Below are 20331 nucleotides of genomic sequence, written 5' to 3'. Positions count from 1 at the left end.
TGTATGGTCACAGGGGACACTTTTAGTGGCACATAATCATTTGGCTACTCTCTATCAGACAGGTAGTACATTGCAGTACCAATGCACTATCATGCATTGGTACAAAAACGAGGCTGAGTTTTAGCAGATAAGGATATAATATGGCCTAGACTGCAGACTGATACCCGAGAAATCTTAGCGAGAAGTGGCTCGGATTCGTCTGTAACAACCCTGGTGAAAGCTCATTTGGTTTCGCTTTTAGGTGAACTGATTTGAAATCAAGTTGCACTTCAAGAACGGAAGAGCCTTCCGCCGTCCCTTTTATCACGATTTAGCCTTATTTATTTTGTACAAGTGATACTACTCACTCACACTCACCGCCCGCCCGTACCAGCTATGGCAGGCCTAGCACACTCTGTTTTGAATAGAGGGAGACTCCATCATTCCTATTGTTTGAGATTGGACAGGTGTGAATTAATCTGGCAATTAGCCTCCTGTGCATTGGTGCATGCAAACACTAAAATGTTTGGTTTTTGCTGATTTAGGGGCAAATTAATCAGCCAAAAGTTTTGAAAGCTTCACAAATGATTGTCGCAAGGATATACTTTATGATAGTTTGCGAAATTTTGATTAATTGTAGGTGGAAAGTAATATTTTTTGCATATTTGTTGGGAAAAAAATTGAAAATCCTCCAATTTTCAGCCCCCCTATGGACACTATGAATTTTTCTCCAATAAAGCTGAAATCTTGGGAATGTTATCCTAAGAGTTATATCAACCACGTCTGAAGTCGGGAGTTTGTATCAAATGTATAGTTTCGGAGCTAGCGCAGCTAGAAAAGCCCCCAAAACCCAATTTCTCAGGAATTTACACTACGGGCTACGAGTGAAGCATTACAGATTTACCAAAATTTTCAACCTATAGATGGACCCATCGAATTTCCATCCAAATCACTCCAAATTTTGCCAGTAAATACCTAGACATATATAGAATTGTGTCAGAAGTCGGGAGTTGGGATTATTTTAACAACCCGCCCAAAAAGCCAACTTTATTGATATTTCCTATGCATTTTCCATTAGGCTTGCCAGGACCAATTAAGCAGGTGCACCAATTGGCTTGATTGGCTAGGCCCGCAATAGCTGGTAATAGTAAGATATTATGACATGTAGTATGGCCAAATCGCTGTCCGCTGTTTAAGGTCCGATTCCACTGCGGCATTTCCTGCTGCGGCCTCTTAAGAAGCAAAACTACTTTTGGCCTCAGCGAATATTATTTTGATAAATCAGCTGCACAGCGCCGAAAAGGACAGTGACAATTACTTCGGAAGCCGACTATAGGTTTCGCTAAGGTCATTGCCTATCACCATCCGCACGTGACTGAGGGTTCTTCTTAATCCTCTGGGACAAGTCTATCAAATCCTAATCATCCACATCTCGTGTCGCGAGAATTTTTGATGGCATTTTCAAGGATAACACGATATTGGAACGTTTCCGCTTCCATACTCGCGCCAGGTGCAATTGGCATTGTTGCCTAGCCCTGATGACAGGTTACTATAGTCGGAATCTCGGGCTATCAATTTGCTTGAAACGAAAAATATGTCGGGGTAAACAACAATTATTCATGGCGTCCCACAGCCTTCGTTTCCTAATCAAATCGATTTATACCCGATGTACCGCATCCCTCGGTCACTAATCGATTTATTCAAAACAGGCCATGAATTTAAGACACAGGGTGCTGGACATTTCGGCAGCGGCTATCGATGGCTTCAAATCAAAATTGACCGTCTGGTTACTATGGCGACACGACGTTGCTTATTGCGGCCATTACGGTTCGCTCTGAGGAAGTGGCCCTCATGTGGGGCTAATCTAATTCAATGAGAGGAGGTATTAGGAGGGTCTGAGGCGCAATTGGTTCGTTTCCTCTGCTTCGGCTCGCTCTCTTTTGAGGCAAATCAATAGGTTACTTCCCGACGAAGCCGCAGACAAATAGTCCCTTAAGAATTCCTCGCTACTCATTGCATAGTTAGAAATGTAGCCATTCCCACGCTCAAAAGGTAACGCCAAAGCATACAGATGTCCTAATGACGTCACCGCACAGTGGCGGCTTCTTTTGATCGATTAATTACCTCGCAGATGAATAAGTCTGCTGAATTCCTTGCCACTAGTTTCATTCCGAAGTAGGATGGTTATCGTGGCAAATCTTAATAGTACCGACCCCCATGAAACAACTTTCTTGGAGGTCGATATACCTTAACCGGCATGGGAAAATAAACCAGAAGGAAAGAATCTGAGGAGAGAGACTGAGTCTATTGTGGTAAATATCAACAGGAGCTGATCAAAACACGGCTGCGAAAACGGTTTTCGATACTGTGCGTTGAAGCCGTTGGCGGTAATGGCATCGATCTCAATTCGCCAGAGACGATCATATATATACATCACTCCTTTATTTTCCCTATCATACCAGCGTCCTAATAAGCTACCAAAGTGTTACCACCGCGCTAATCTACTCTTGAGTACCTACTCTGTTATATTCATGGTGGTATAATGTGAGGACTGGACGTAATTTAGTCGACATCTCACAACCTAACGATATCAGATAATATGTGACCTTACAGACTGGTAGTTTTATCAAAGAAATATGTGGTAGATGTATTTTGGGCCAGAGAATGATTCCCCAATGGTCAACATATATAGTGGCGCCAAAACACCACGACTTATACGACTGATATTACGATATTCCGTTTTGTTTTGTGAAATGGCTTGATCAGGCAGGCCAACTGGTACCGTGCATTGTAGTCACGGTCCCGTTGAACTCGAACAATACAAACTGACATACACTGGTTCCAATCGAAGAGCGCTGGGTTCGAATCAACATATGGTCGTTGTCCTCTCGATCAACGGAGGTGTTGCAATAACTTAGACGTGTTGGGAGTCAGAGTTCCCCATTGGGGACCCATCATCTAAGAACCGCTTCGGGACATATCCATCCCAGTATGAATGATATAACTTTTGTAGTAAAGCAGTCATTATTATTAAAAGTGCACCATATTCTTCCAGTCCTACCGCAAATATCAAATCTTTCCGAGGCTAATTCACATCTCAGGAATGCCGCGTTGTCAATGGGTTTGATTAAGATTCCGAGTTTAAAAACAGCCTACTCTTTGATGCGTTTTTGTGTCACCTCGGCGTGCTAATCAGCGCCCGCGAGCTCTTGTCACTGTGGTAATTGCTCTCGACTAGCTACACCGTCACCCTAATGATAGTTTCTTGCTGGTGCTTATGCCGAAGAGCTAGCGACATCCAATTGGACTTCCAGCAGGTTACAAATGTGATGCTAGTTACGAATGACACTGAATAGGACTCACAGGAAGGTTTAAGTGAAGCGCTAGAACCGTATTGGATTTAATACGGACCAATTAGGCCCGTGGTTTCATGGTAACAAAGTTTTTAGTGAATAGCATGAGTACAACAACGACAGATAACTTCTACACTTCTAGAAATAAAGGTAGGTCTTTGAGCTTCTGAAAAGCCATTGAAGGTTATTCCCCCAAAGACGATATGCACCCCGTGGAGGTTTTTGAGTCGAATGAAAAACCACGTAAATATGTACGAAACAAATACGTACTAAATATTGCTTTGAAATCGCCCTTGTGTAGACATATACTATAAATACCAAGTTTCAGCAAATTCCTGTGCAACATACCTCCAGTACGGCATTGTGTATAACTGCATTTCTATTTTCCTGGACCACCAGTGAATACGAACGCCACGCCCCTTTAAACAGCGGGGGCCGATGGAGGCATCTATATGGCAGTATCCTTCACCGCTGGGTCATGTACCTCGATTAGCGGATGATACCGCAGAAGTACATCAAAGGATTAACTTGAGTGGGATGTAGAGTCTCCCGGCCTAAAATCACCGGGTTCATTTATGTCAGTTGTTTCGGCGAGGCGGATAGGCGCTGATAGTAAATGACAGACATGATACTGTTGTAAGAGGCGAGACATGTCGATAATGGTCAGATAACAAGCATATCTATATGAAGAGCTTAGATGCAAAACCCACCCCATTTCGGCAAAAATGAAGCCGAAATACGGACTTCATAGCTCCAGGTTTGAGTCATGGTCCTTCTTTCAGCACGCATTTACCTGCGCTATAGGCAACCACCTTCCATGTGGCTAAATAGCATTGTCGATAGATGTTCTGTGTAAATAGTTTCGGCCATGTTGTATTGACGTTCTCCACAGGCAGCTGGAGTTTACCGTTCCATTAAAGTAACAATGTACAAACCAATCTGCGTGTACCAGAAGCTGTTCACGTCCTGTTCAAGGCCCATGATATTCAATGATTTCCATGACTAATTGATTAAAAACATGACAAATTCACATTGCTCTAAAGTCTTTTCAAAGGGTCATCATTGCTAATTTTGATAACACCGACCCCCACTGTACACCTTTCAAGGTGGTCAATAGGCCTAAACAAGGGAATATAAATACACCGACATTTCTTTAAAGGAAACATCTAATTCAGGGGCCACACAGATATGACCGATATAAATATCGGCGAGAATGTCTAATAAAACAGAGTGGAGTAGGATTATACCACAAAAAAATATACAAGTGAGCTTACGTGTTGATATACGCTCGTTTACGAGTTCCATCAAAAGAATCATTTGGTATTTTCGGCTGGTGAGCGCCACCCAACGTCTGTTTTGATATACGCCCGCGTTCTTCGACGTCCTCTTTCACAAAAACATGTGAGGCAAGTTTGCGCGAGCGCCACCCAACGTCTGTTTTGATATACGACCGCGTTCTTCGACGTCCTCTTTCACAAAAACATGCAAGACAAGTTTGCGCGAGCGACGACCGCTTACAAAAACATGTACAGATTTTTTGCGGTTTTCACGGCCCATAGTGAGGGTCGTGTAGTACAGATACATGGCACAGACAATAAGACTATGCGTAAAGACACCCATAATCTCCATATCGAAAGTGCTCTTGGTTATCCAAGCCTATCTACTGATGTTGATGTGCATTAAACTAAACCACTTATCAGCATTATTTGAATAGTTTGGAGTACATTGGTAATAAACGAATCAACGAAATGCGATATGGAGATATTCGGTCCACATTAAGTTATGATTTAGAGGACATGGCAGAATGAAGAGTACAGAATGTCATGCTGCATGAGAAAAGGAAAGTGTTTGGCATATTTGATAATCTCTCCTCGTCAACTTGGGCCCATCCACGGCTCGACAGGCCGACTTATCGGCGGTGAATATCAGTCCTAAAGTCTCATCCTTTCACTGAAGGATGGATAGACGCACCACGACGATGGATCGGCATGCAGATAGAAGATGGCGAATCCCCATCATTGATTCATGGATGGAAACCTTAATACATTTTGTGACAGGCCATCAAAGAAGTCATATTAAACTTAGTGAACTACATGTATTCTTATTTGCGAGAATTCTGAAAACTGTTTTCAAACGGGTTTGTACTTTACTGCAGACGTTTAGTTTTATGGGACCCAACGGGCATACGTTGGAACTCCTGCATCAATGGATCGTCCATTGGCCATTATTGAATCTGAGATGAGATTCCTGTGTAAAGCGTACTCTGTGATAATCATAGATTATTGATCCATAGATGGACACTTTTACTTGGTAATATATAGCAACTCTATGAGATATCATAAAGCAAAACTGTCTAATATATTGTGAAACACGTAGTATACTCAAACATATATCATGACTGCTGTTGCCTAATTTCCCCCAGCGGAATAATGCAATCTATAGATATGCCTACGTTCTCTACAGAGAGTAGGTAAAATATGGCAACATATGAGAAGATATTATAAAGCAAAACTGTAAAATATTTTTCGAAACACGTAGTATATTCAAACAGAATTCGTGACTGCTGTTGGCATGTCCTCAGCGAATTACTAAATCATAAGCGCCGGTGTAAAACTAATCACAAACAACATTATTTCTAGATAAAACTCTTATCATGGCAATATTATGGCCCGGAGGTTGCAAATCATCTCCTGATTCCCGAAGTGATATTATGGCCAACGTCACATATATTGTAGGATATTCTCCAGTGATAAGGAAATGATATGTCAGTTAGTTGGTGCTGTGATAGCTGTACGGTTTCGGGGGAAAGTAAGACTTTGGTTACACTTTTGCCTCCATCTTGGATATCGGCATCTGTGATAATCCTACGTCATCTACTGCGTCACCAGTTCAGACAGTACATGTAAGTCTCGTTCAGGTCTACATTGTTATAAGTGCCAGTTTCTTTCATAAAAGAGTTTATTTTATCAATAAATAACAAAATATGATCTTTGTTAATAAAACCTGACACCTTTTGGTGGGTTGTCAGGTAATTTTATGGAGAACTATAAATGCAGCGTAGGGCAGCAATCATTTTCGCGGGCTACGTGGTGATGCGGTAGCCGGTGTGCGAATCGAGGGATAATTCTTTCCTTTTCCACATCCGCGGTACAATTTTTCAAGATGGTGGCAACTTACCAGTACCAGAGGCGTTGTAAGGAACGAAATCAGGGCCTCTAGTGTCAAGATTGCCTTCGCACGCCTAATTTATTTTTGGAAATGGTCTGAACATCTGATGCTTTGATCAAGCTACCTGTTGGCAGTGTCCTGATGAATTGATATTATAATATCCTGGCTAAATGGTACTATCTATTTTTGCAATGTCATCACAGTCGGCACATTCCGTGACAATTCTCCACGGTCACATTTACAAACATACATCAAAGCAAATGGCTAGAGCCTGCCGTGAACTCATCGAATGGGACCATCAGTGTCTAGCGACCCTTAATGAAAAACACAAATATGGTCGGATTTCATTCCAAATTGGTCAGTCAGGTTCGAAAAGGTAATTTTTCATGCTTTGACAATAATCTGTTATAAAAGTGCGAACGATCAAAACTATACTTAGCCGCACGTTGCCGCGTAATTATCTCTCTGTTAGGCCAGGGAAAAAGTTGTTGTTGATCGTCCCCGCCCGACCATACGAAAAACCCTCCACCTCAAAAAAGTTTTATTTTCTATTTTCGCCAAAGAAACGTGAAAAAGAAAATTGCCACTTAGTGCACTTTTAACAATATTTAGCATTCACATTTGGCGCCATGAGTATAATCCGCAAAGGTATTGTCTCTATGTCGCCAAATACGCTCGACCTAAACTTCGACTTGGCAAATTAGAGAATATAGCTATTGGAAGTTATTCAACATTAAAAGTATCTCACTCTTTTTTGTGTCGCCTAATACCTTCGTAGAAAAAACTTGCAAATTGTTGCCCGAAAAGATTTATTTCCTCTTGGGGTAATGATCCTCTTACACACGGAGAGGGATAATGGCTTTGCTAAAAGAGATGTTTTTCTACCTAAAAACTGAAAGACGCGATCGATATCTTTCATCGGTTTTGTATCTTGTATCCCGACGTAGAGACTTTTTAGGCGAACTGTAGCCTATTGAAATAGGCGCCGATCCACTGCACTGTGCATCAAGCCTATGTGCAGCCAGGAAGTCCAGTCGTACGCAATTTAGCCTTCTGCGCAGACGGAGGCCTCGACTCTGTATTGTATTTACCATGTATCGCAGGTTCGTGGAGCTATTTTTCAGGATAGCTGTTTGCAGGGGCCAGACTTTCCCAGCGCTATTTTTAGGGATGACCAGACGTTCACTAGGTGCATACCCTATGATATTTTCGATTGGCCAATGTGCGTATGGTGTGACTCCTGAAAATACATTTTGTAATTAATGCGATATAAGTATTTGTTTACGTTCGGCCTGGCGAATGAAACGCCACTATTCGAGGTCGATCTTCGTCCCTCTTGTGGCGGGTAGGCCAGCCCGGTACAGGCAAGCCATGCGTCAATTGTCTCAGTGTAACTTTTTCTGCTCGTGAACTAAATCACCAGTACGCAATGTGTCACAAAATTACTCATCTGAGGGGGTCTCGTGGTCATTTTAATAAATCACATAAATTTACTTTCTATTTTTTCGTCTGTCAAAGGTTCAAATCTATGTCTGCTGAAAAAAAGGGTTAAATCTATCGATATAAAGAATGTGCGTAAAAAGGTCCAGAGAGGAATTTTCGGTCCTGGCGGAGTCCTTTTGAGTTCTTTCGTGGACGAAAATCGGCATGAGGGAATCGCCGAAAACCATTAGGACCTGTTCAATCCTCTCTCTCTGCTGAATAGCTACTTTATGCTGCCGATTTCCTGTGTAATTAACATTAATAATTGTTAAATTTTCGTTCGTCGCTCTATGGGACTCGGCGCTCTATGGGACTCGGCGCTCTATATATGGGACTCGGCGCTCTATATATGGGACTCGGCGCTCTATATATGGGACTCGGCGCTCTATATATGGGACTCGGCGCTCTATATATGGGACTCGGCGCTCTATATATGGGACTCGGCGCTCTATATATGGGACTCGGCGCTCTATATATGGGACTCGCCGCTCTATATATGGGACTCGGCGCTCTATATATGGGACTCGGCGCTCTATATATGGGACTCGGCGCTCTATATATGGGACTCGGCGCTCTATATATGGGACTCGCCGCTCTATATATGGGACTCGGCGCTCTATATATGGGACTCGGCGCTCTATATATGGGACTCGCCGCTCTATATATGGGACTCGCCGCTCTATATATGGGACTCGCCGCTCTATATATGGGACTCGCCGCTCTATATATGGGACTCGCCGCTCTATATATGGGACTCGCCGCTCTATATATGGGACTCGCCGCTCTATATATGGGACTCGCCGCTCTATATATGGGACTCGCCGCTCTATATATGGGACTCGCCGCTCTATATATGGGACTCGCCGCTCTATATATGGGACTCGCCGCTCTATATATGGGACTCGCCGCTCTATATATGGGACTCGCCGCTCTATATATGGGACTCGCCGCTCTATATATGGGACTCGCCGCTCTATATATGGGACTCGCCGCTCTATATATGGGACTCGCCGCTCTATATATGGGGCTCGCCGCTCTATATATGGGCTCGCCGCTCTATATATGGGGCTCGCCGCTCTATGGGGCTCGCCGCTCTATGGGGCTCGCCGCTCTATGGGGCTCGCCGCTCTATGGGGCTCGCCGCTCTATGGGGCTCGGCGCTCTGGGGCTCGGCACTCCATGGGACTCGGCGCTTCATGGGACTCGGCGCTTCATGGGACTCGGCGCTCTATGGGACTAGGCACTAGGCACTCTATGGGACTAATGTTTCAGATTTATGGAATACAAAATGATTATATAAGTATGTGGTTAATGTTATTGATGTGATCACAATACAAACTCACCGCCTAATACTTTAAGAACAGCCTTCTCATTCATGATTAGCAAAAACCAAAAGCCCATCAATATATTGTTTCAGCTTCAAGGAAAACAAAGTGATGATAAGAACTTCACGTGATCGCAGTACAAAACAGCCCTCCCTGTCATGATTAGCAAAACCTAAACATATTTTTTTATTCTAATTTTTTGTCGAAGCTGCGTAAATTCTAACCAACACCTGACATGTTTTATCAGTGTATTTAGATCCTTCAGGAAGAGCAATTATGTACACGAGTGTTTCTTCTTGATGAGCGTAGCTCAGACAGCAAAAGAAATGCCACCTGTTTTGTTATGATATATAGGCCTTAGGGCAGCTTTTGTTTAAGGAACTGACAGCACACTGTCAGTGTTTTCTAAACACACGCGAGGGTGGCGCCACTCCCGATAGGTGTCAAATCAGACAACCAATACTGGCAGTGAGGTATGGATTTTTGTTCTAAAACACCTCGGATGCATCAGGCAATCAAGATATGTTGCTTACAAGTACAGTAGAACCTCTCTTAGTGGACACCTCTCTATTGAGGACACTAGTTTTGGGCCCAAATTGATTGTTTCCATTCGATTTGACCTCTCTAATCAGGACACCTCTCTATTAAGGACAGCACTTGTCAGTCCCGATGGTGTCCTTAATAGAGAGGTTCTACTGTATATCTATACAGTGCTGCACACGTAAACAAAATGTACATAAGCGGCACCTCTGTATATAAAAATAGGACACCCACTCTATGAGGACACTGATTTTTGTCCCAAACTTGTCTTTTTAATCAATCAGGAAGACGTCGACGATAAGTCGCTGACAATTTTGCAATGACAGACTAACTGCTGGTCGAGAGAGCTTGGCCAAAGCATTGCTAAGCCGGCAATTTACTCCCTGAAGTCCCGCTGCGCATTCGGGATGCAAACATGATTGACTATTCTGAGGGATGGCCATACCGAAATGTTGATTCCTAATTAGGCGCATATTCAAGATGATACAGGAATTTTACGATTGATAAATGCGTTCTCTCATGATATCAACGGTATTTATTCTGTGACGGGGATAAGTATGTGGTTGCTGAACAGGGTGGTCATTTTCCGGCCGACCTCTACAATTCGACCGCGTCTCTTCAAGGGGTACGCCATTGGTTGAAAAATTTATGAAAAATTATCTGCAATTTAGACAATGCGACACTATCAGGGCCTCGTACACGGTACTGAACCAAATCAGACACGACCAGATCACTTCGCTCACGACGTCATGAATAACGTAAGTTTCGTTATGAGGTATGTTCATCGTACCAGACCATATCACATTCATGTGCGTTTACACGGCAGACTAATCTAGACCAATCCGGATCGATCCAGATCGGTTTGGTCTCGTGTAGACGGCCTTCTGTGTCTTCTAAAGGTAGAATCCACGGTGCATTGCCTGGCTATTCCGCGCTCGAAGCAGCACACTCGCGGTTAGAACTCGAAGGAATTTCACGCAATAGTATCACCGTGCGACGCAGGTTCTTTGATATTGCAATAATTTCTAATTAGGTACCTTTCGAAACTCTCCGTTACGGAGAGGAAGGTGTAATTGAACCACTCTATTCTGATTGCCTCGTTGTTGCTGGTCCATTATAGTGGCGGCATCTCGCGGAAGAAATGGGAACGTAGTGCTTGGCGGTGGTGCGTGCCTGGTTTGCACCGGAGTATGGGGAAGTTCGGAGGGGAAACAATTAAATGAACACCTGGTGTGTGTGCTACGTGATGATTAAATTATTCGATATTTTAACAGAATTCAGTGCACGTCCAATAATGAGCAGAACATACTGCTTAAACTGATACTGTGGATTAAAGAAACTTCATATGAAATTAAGCAAGCATTAGGCTTCGTGATAGTAAGCATAAATTAAACTCAATCAATTCTGTATTTATTTTTTATGATAGTCACGGAAAGAAAGTATATGTGTCAGCTTTTCGTACATACGCATGGCTCTAGGATGGCCGATGGACGTTCCATCCACGGAGGTCCCTCCATGGATAGATAAAGTTGAGATTCTCCATCACCCATCCATGGATGGAGCGTTAGTGATTAATCACCGTCATAGATCCATGCATGAACCCTTTTGCCTGCAGAATAAAGCGTATTTCGTTCTGACTAGATCTGGTGTAGAAGTAAAAAGTGTCCCTCTGGAAATGTGTCCAGCTCAATTGCATTCTGACGGATATTGGCAATAAACAGGTATGGTTGTAAGAGGCCATGACTGGCAATACCAACGCGATTAGAACGCACAATATAAGCCTTTGTTCCCCAGGCAATCTATCCGAAGACATTTCAAGCGACTGCACCGGTTCAGTTAACTGATCCACAACGGCCTGTAAAATGGAGCCAATCAATAAAATTAAGGATAGACAGACAGTTCGTGCAAATTCAAATATTCTTCTCTTAAAGGAGTGGACGGGTGTGGATTTACTTCTCCTGTTGCGTAGTATTGTAACGTACTGTAACGTGCTGTAACGTACTGTAACGTGCTGTAACGTACTGTAACGTGCTGTAACGTACTGTAACGTACTGTAACGTACTGTAACGTACTGTAACGTACTGTAACTTACTGTAACGTTACTTTTGTTTGGATAAGGCAGTCATGTGTGGTCTTCCTCTACCTTATCCATTACATTGTATAACTCTTCACATAGAAAGAGCAACCCGTATTTAGATACATCTCAACATATTGTGGTATCGATATATACCATACAATGACATGTACCGTATCGACTGACAGATTATATACAGAGTGTAACAAAATCGATGCCTTGTTTTGCAGGCAACATATTACAGTGGAACCTCCCTTAGCTGACACCTCTCTACTAAGGACATCCTCTCTATTAAGGTCTACTTCTATATCAAGGACACTAGTTTTGGTCCTAAATTGGTTGTTTCCATTCAACTTGACCTATCTAATCAGGACAACTCTCTATTAAAGACAACACTTGTCAGTCTCGAGGGTGTCCTTAATAGAGAGGTTGTACTTGGTCTCAGTAGGGAGATGATTGGTTGATAAACGGATTTTGACCTGCATTTGGTGTCATGTGAAACAACTTGATTTTCTTGGTCAATATATCTGGTTCAGAAGCAACCATTTTTGTGGGAAGGTTTGTTTATGTCGAGGAAACACGTTATTAATCACGATGATAGCAATTTTACTCTTCCCCGAAATGTTGTCACGCCCTAATTGGACTGGGGGAATGTCTGCATACGGCTGACACGCCAACGATCCGCCGATGCTGTGACATCAAATGCGATAGCAGGGAGTTATGGCAGCACTTCAGGTAAGCCAAGTCACTGGTACTTGCTGCTGCTTCCCGGACACAATTTTTCAGATTCGAGTTCCATTTTCAAATTTTTGAATGACGGATAAACCTTTAAGGATGCGACACACACTTCATGTATCAAAGTCAATAACTTGCTTTACCTAGTTGAAACATCTGCCAGATAAACAGAATGACAACAACTACTTCAAACGCAGCCCCAGCAACGCAACGGAAGGTAAGCATGTCAACTTCAAATTATGTTTAGACAGGGACTGTCAACTAAGGTACTACATGTACATATATTTAACAGCATTTAAAGACCCGCGCTGTCCATTTCTCTTGTGACACAAGTAGATGAATAAACATTACCGCTGCACAGTATACCAGACACGTCGACACGATGAAAATTGGCGTACAGTTCAAACGCTATCGGTCCACAAGCAAATATTGAAATTTACATTCAATGTGTATTTGACATACATGTAATTGAAAAATCTCAAATTCAAATTTCAAATTTTCAGCGGGCGTCATAGTCCTTTAACTGTTTTAACGGAAAAGCCGAGTGTCCCAGTTTGTTCAGTCAATACCTCGACGCCGACAAACGCGATGTCATACGACTTAAAAGGCGCTTCAAATCTTTAGGGGGGCTCGACCAGTTTCATCAATAAATAAAGTACCACACTCCACATGCCGCTGTCGCTACTCGGCGCATATCAACGCATTTATTCTGCGAATGTGGACTGACGCAATGGTTTCGAGTTCTCCAAAAATCGATGGAAGTCTCTTCGATTAATTGACGTAACTGCAGTGCCACTTCAGTCAATCATAGTTGTCGGCAATGTTGTTTACGTTCTTTACTTTTTACGCTATTGGAAATGTTCAAATTCAATTACAAGTTTTAAATTTTTAACGAACGGCGCAGGCCTTTAACCGCCGGTTGCACTTCAGAAGCAGAATGGTATTCAGTTAAGGCAGTAGCCGGCCTTCCAGATAAGCAAAATGTTAAAGGGGAACTAAATGTAGGAGCCAGATCAGTAATGTAATGTCCGTATATTTAAAGCGCTACTCAGTTATAAACTGTTCAAGCGCTGCCTTAGAATTAGATGTTGAAAAGCCAGGTCTTAAGTCCTTTTCTGAATGACGAGGTGCCACCATTGTCTTTGAGGGCGGTCGGGAGACTTCAGCGGCAGCTGCATTAAAGCTGCCATCACCGAATCATGTCCTGGATCTGGGGACACGCCGTTTCTTCATTTGGTGGATTACCGAATCTCTTTCGGTTTTTTCGTGGTTTTTTAATTTCGCGAATTGCGGCTATTCACGAATCCGCAAAAATTGATCGACCTTCACATTGCTAGCATATGAGCCGTGCGCATATCAATGGAGTTATCGTATAATATTAGCTCAAGAATAAAAAGAACAGCGCTTTCTATTGATTGAGGCCAGCACACCGACGAGCGTAATGAATGCCATTGAAACCACCAGCGCCACTCGATGCGGAACAGCGGTTAATCACACATATATGCAGTCGTCATTCGATAGTTAGACTTGGCGATATCCACATCGTATGTCGAGCTGGATAAGCTATGTCGCGTAAGGATTAAATTAACCTTTGGATTATCGCAGGATTAAGAGGGATTAAATGCTTCATTGAGGAGAAATGGATAGAGATGTTACCTCAAAAAATAAGGTAGGTTACTTAATTATGATTGTTTAGATATGTATCAAGATCGTTTAAAGTTTTCGTTTCGTTGTTGTTCGCCCGGGCTGACCTAGTTTTGATGTGTCATCAATATCATTACGGTTTGTTGACACTTTGCAAAATGATGGGCAATGGGAGTTAACATTACGGTGTAATGAAGCAGAGTAAAATGATTGGCAATGGGAGTTAACATTACGGTGTAATGAGGCAGAGTAAAATGATGGGCAATGGGAGTTAACATTACGGTGTAATGATGTAGAGTAAAATGATGGGCAATGGGAGTTAACGTTACGGTGTAATGAAGCAGAGTAAAATGATGGGCAATGGGAGTTAACATTACAGTGTAATGAAGCACGGTGAAATGATTGACAATGGGAGTTAACGTTACGGTGTAATGATGTAGAGTAAAATGATTGGCAATGGGAGTTAACGTTACGGTGTAATGAAGCACGGTAAAATGATGCGCAATAGGAGTTACGTTACGGTGTAATGAGGCAAAGTAGACAATGTTGTTTTTACATTTTGATAATTACTGCCAGTAGTTGAGGTTGACCTGGGCAAAGTATAACTAGTTACCCAGGAAGTTCATGTCATTTAAGTGTCATTACCACGCTTTTGGCTGCTTAAATATTTACTTTTAAAGGAGAGTTATCTCAACAAGCGTATCAGGTTGATATTGCCGTGGTCAGGTTTAGCAAGCCTTAAGATCAAGAGCTACGAACAAAGTATTTAAATCCATTTTTATCAGCGATTCTTTTCTAAATGTCCGCGTTGTCTCCTTCAGACAATGACAAAAGAAGATGTACGATATTTGTCGCGTAAATTAAGTAGCCCAGGACTCCACAGACCGTCCTTATTCGTCCTTCGTGTGAATTGCGAAACCTCCCTAGTATTGCAATATCGATTTTAAGAGTTCAAATATTTCACTACTGTTGTTAATTTCTGTCTAATAAGTGTAGCAGTCCTGGCCGGGCTGAGCACATCTGGTGCCCTAGTTTCGAAGTGTCATCATCAATGCCATTTGCATCTCCCCCGGCTTGCGACACTTTGCAACATGCAAAATGTTGAGGGAGTTATAACAAGTGGTTAGATCAGTGTAGGCCAATCGTTTACAGTGAACATTGAGGGAGTTATAACAAGTGGTTAGATCAGTGTAGGCCAATCGTTTACAGTGAACATTGAGGGAGTTATAACAAGTGGTTAGATCAGTGTAGGCCAATCGTTTACAGTGAACAATGAGGGAGTTATAACAAGTGGTTAGATCAGTGTAGGCCAATCGTTTACAGTGAACATTGAGGGAGTTATAACAAGTGGTTAGATCAGTGTAGGCCAATCGTTTACAGTGAACATTGAGGGAGTTATAACAAGTGGTTAGATCAGAGTAGGCCAATCGTTTACAGTGAACAATGAGGGAGTTATAACAAGTGGTTAGATCAGTGTAGGCCAATCGTTTACAGTGAACATTGAGGGGGTTATAACAAGTGGTTAGATCAGAGTAGGCCAATCGTTTACAGTGAACATTGAGGGAGTTATAACAAGTGGTTAGATCAGTGTAGGCCAATCGTTTACAGTGAACATTGAGGGAGTTGTAACAAGTGGTTAGATCAGTGTAGGCCAATCGTTTATAGTGAACATTTAGGGGGTTATAACAAGTGGTTAGATCAGAGTAGGCCAATCGTTTACAGTGAACATTGAGGGAGTTGTAACAAGTGGTTAAATCAGTGTAGGCCAATCGTTTACAGTGAACATTGAGGGAGTTGTAACAAGTGGTTAGATCAGTGTAGGCCAATCGTTTACAGTGAACATTGAGGGGGTTGTAACAAGTGGTTAGATCAGTGTAGGCCAATCGTTTACAGTGAACATTGAGGGAGTTATAACAAGTGGTTAGATCAGTGTAGGCCAATCGTTTACAGTGAACATTGAGGGAGTTATAACAAGTGGTTAGATCAGTGTAGGCCAATCTTTACAGTGAACATTGGTGTATATAATATACGAGCTGTAGGCTTTATCATTTTCGTTGTATCCATTATATACATTTCAAAGTCAAGATCGTGTAGCTTCTTTATTTCATTCATTAGGCAGTGTGCCGCATCCAAAAAGCGACTAGCTTTTGAATTCGTGACAACATTTCCGAGCAGGGTAAAAGTGTTATTTCCGTGCTTACTTCACATCAAACAAACGTTCCCGCACAAAATATTCGCTCCTAGGGGCCAGTTGGTAAATTAAAATACCAACACAGCTTTGTGAAATGTTTTTGAATTTTTCTATATTTGATTGTCATTCATATCCATCGTTTGAATATTTATCAGCAAAAAACTAAGTTAGCCCACGTTTTTATGGCTTAATGTCGCCATTAAAGACATCAAAGATTGCCTCATTAGCATCCTACTGCCTGAGATGCGGCATCAAAGTCAGCCTCATGACTGAAGGAAATAACGTCATTCCTTTCATTGGCCTTTGACATCATTTTGTATCATCCCAGCGCAGATTATCAGAGACTATCACTTTACGTTATCTCATCGTCGTAATCTCAACTCGGGCTAAATTTTATGGAAATATACAGGGTGTTTGAAAAAAGATTCTATAGTCTGGTGAGTGTGGTGTTATTGTAGGATGGTACCGTATTGATAAGGCAGGTAAGATTTGCACTCGATTTCAAAATGAAGCTCTTTTGATAACAATAACCTACGTTGCGATTCATACATACGGTATGTGACATGTGTGGTTTGGAGGTAAATCAGTATGAAATTGTTCAATACTCTGAAAATACTGCTATTGGTTTGAGTCATGGTAATCAACCAATACCAATTACAGCAAAAGTGTTTTTGAAATTTAAAAAAGCAATCCTAGCAATCCAGCTACTTCGTCAGTAACCACAACCTGGCCACTTTCTCGTATTACGAGCAAAACCCATTCCATTTTTTACCGCTGAAATCGCTGTTAGTTCAGTACCACATCATTGATGATTCAATTTAACCTTGTCAAGAATGCCATTGCACTGGATTGACTTCGAGCCGATGAAAAACTGCTTACCAAAGAAAACAAACTGATTCCATGGTATCATCCATTTTTCCGATGATTGGCCATGATTAGAACTGAATGAGGTTCTGTAGCAGGCTACACGGATGGGTCTTTTAATGTGGTGGGCACTTGCAGTGATAAACCCGCATCATGCAAAGGTTTTCGTCGAAGAATGACAGAATCCCGTTGTAGAATCGATTATCGCAAATACATAGCGGGCGACCGGCCTCCTTAGCCCTGGTAGGGAACCCGTGAAGGGAAACTCTGATATAAAACCAGGGGCCTAAAGGCCGGTAAAAGTCCACTAAAATCGGCAGGGGACAGCCCTTGAGGCGTGGATAAAAATCGGACCCTACGCACAAACGACAAATGACAAAGCACGTTACTATCATAGAGCGTATGGACTATTAGATTGTACATAATCAGTATTGCACGTCTCCTAGTCTGTGTTTGCCTCAGCGTGAAATATAAGGAAGGGATCATACTTTGCTTCTCGATATCAACCAGATATGTTCACACTTAAGCAAAATGATAAGGTATCGGAGACACGTTAATCCCTTTTACTATAAGGCTTCCATGATGAAGCCAGGCTCCGACAGGAGGAAAGCAATGCTATCTCGGACTAATTTGAGACATGTTTAAAACGGCGCCACCTATCGGCTAACTCGTAAAAAACAACAACAACAACAACAAGAAATGTATATTTGGTTATTATCCCGAAATTTTTTTAAAGACCTTTTTAGCGCTTTTGTTTCATACAGTGCTCCCAAGTATCTCAAAAACCATTTAAAAAGCATTTAACGACCATAAAACTTTGAAAATACGACGATCGCGACTCCAAAGCATCGCTGACGCTATCATAGATCACAATGGCGGATACCTCGGAATAGGAATAGAACTTCCCAATGTGACAGCAGGGATAACAGGTGACGTCAATCCCACCCGCTGCGCCTCGCAGACAACCATTAGTGTTATGATGGCATCGTTTGAACCCCATTGTTTGAATTCTATTTGGCTTCGCCCACCTCCGTCTGCACTTTTGACTGATAATTACCCATTTACTTATTAAAACTCATTTCGGAGTCACGCCTCAGCTAAAAGTTACTGTTCCTTACCAGTAAAGGTTGCTAAAATATTAGTTGGAGCTAAGCGTCAACTGGAACAGTATCAGCTCTCAGTATTAGCTCTATAGACAATATTGGGCGATTGTAATGCAAGTAGGAGGAAACCGGAGGCCCCGGGGGAATCCTATGAAGTCGAAAAGAGTCGCACTCTCTTTCATATGAGTGTGCCGGGACCGACCGGGAATCGGACCCGGGAGCTCAGCGGTGACTGGCGCTGATATTTCCACTACTCCGACAGCACAAAGGTTGGTGTTTGAGTGTCGTCGCCGGCTGCACACAGTTTGAAGGTTAAATCTGGTCTACGCAAGGAATGTCAATGACCTAATCGCGCCTCTTCTTTGGTAACTGTCCTTACCAAACAATGTTTTTGCATCGCCACATTTCGATAACCTACCGACGTGTTATCTTGAAATGGCGCCTCAGTTGAGTGAAATCTTAACCTTCCTGGTCGTCATTGTCTTTTTCGATGCCCTTATGGAAACCACATGAAAAGGAAACGACAGTAAGCTGACTAGAGTCAAAGCTGATATATTAAGATGACCATCAAAGATGTCAGCGCAAAAGGTCATTTCCCTAATTTTAGGACATACATTGAATTTGGTTTACCTTCAAACGTGTTGGAAATGGCACCTCGCGACCTTAACCTCTTTGATCCTTATCGTCATCGATTCTGTAGTGTACAGGAACGAACCAAATATTTCAATTACAGCCCCCTCCCCCCCCCCCCCCCTTGTATTCTAAACTCCTTGTGACATGCTATTTTTGTTTATGAATATAAGTATCAGTACTTGAGTGTACCTAACCTCATCCACCGTCGATCTCTCATTGTCGTCTTTTGCAAAAACACGTTAAATGGCTGAGATTTCGACTGAATTTAGTTCGGATTGTATTACTTATTTCCGGAGAAGTTCCAAATCTCTAAAATAATTATTCACTGAATAAAGATTATTCGTCACATGCTTGCGCTGATCACACTCAGGAGGACGTTGTTATTGTCAAATCTCGTAATCTCTCGCGACAATAAAACGGACCCGTCCAATCGCTTGTGATAGATTAGACCACAGATGGCACCGACATCTCGATAGCAAGTTCATTTGGAACAAAGGTTGACTTTCTCGATTTGGACTTTTAGAAATCCTTCAGATGATTGGAAACATACAGACTGAAGCATGATCTGAATTAACATTTTGCATTGTTAAGGAAAGGTCGTATTCTTATACTCAACACAAATTTGGAATACAGTCAAATTACCGATTCGATGAAGGAGAAACTTCAGCTCACGTTGTCGAATGCGTTGAAACCTTTTCTAACTGAAATCAATTTAAGATGCCTTACTCGTGTGCATCGCTACAAAATATCGGAACATTTTTACATCACTGATTAACTGACGAAGAAAACTTATAAAGTCTTACCAATGTTGTTTTGATATGTCCCTTTTGGTTAATTAAAGCTTTTGCACTTGGTTATTGTTACACGCCAATATACTTTATCGAAGCAGAAAGCCTGGATCGTCAGTTATTCCATGGATTCTGTTGTTATTAATTTTAAGTAAGTTGATTAAGGTTATTGCAGTGAGCTTGTGATACAGTTGCGGCACTCATGTAATAACTGAGAAAATTCTTACAAACTTAATTAAAGATGCTATATTTTTGTCTGGCTTGCTACAACTAATTGGATCAGGCTCACGTGCCTGATGTATGACGGGGAAAATTCATTTCGTTCAAAAGTTCATCCTTCATTGATTTCTCCTTATTGTAATGACACATTTAGATTGACAGCCAAGCAACTGCTGCCGTGAAAAGGCAGAACTAACCTCTTAGCTCATATTTTCATCAAAATTGAATAGCAT

The 20331-nt window shown here is 42.0% G+C and overlaps 2 protein-coding genes across 4 annotated transcripts in view; both read left to right on the top strand.

The window, feature by feature from the left end:
* Positions 1–8272: 8272 nt before the first annotated feature.
* On the top strand, positions 8273–9229 carry LOC135502579 (uncharacterized). The gene has a single exon (XM_064795529.1). The coding sequence runs from the start codon at positions 8273–8275 to the stop codon at positions 9227–9229; it is 957 nt and encodes a 318-aa protein (XP_064651599.1).
* Positions 9230–14188: 4959 nt separating this feature from the next.
* The window catches only part of LOC135502356 (uncharacterized), a 71578-nt gene continuing 65435 nt past the window's right edge, over positions 14189–20331 (top strand). For all 3 annotated transcript variants that reach the window (XM_064795142.1, XM_064795139.1, XM_064795141.1), the window contains exon 1: positions 14189–14325. The gene's annotated coding sequence lies outside the window, so the exon portion shown is untranslated. The remainder of the gene's footprint in view (positions 14326–20331) is intronic.

Source organism: Lineus longissimus, chromosome 18, assembly GCF_910592395.1.
Source record: "Lineus longissimus chromosome 18, tnLinLong1.2, whole genome shotgun sequence".
Taxonomy (NCBI): domain Eukaryota; kingdom Metazoa; phylum Nemertea; class Pilidiophora; order Heteronemertea; family Lineidae; genus Lineus; species Lineus longissimus.
The sequence above is the reverse complement of the archived record's forward strand: the minus strand, read 5'-3'. Positions and strand labels throughout refer to the sequence as shown.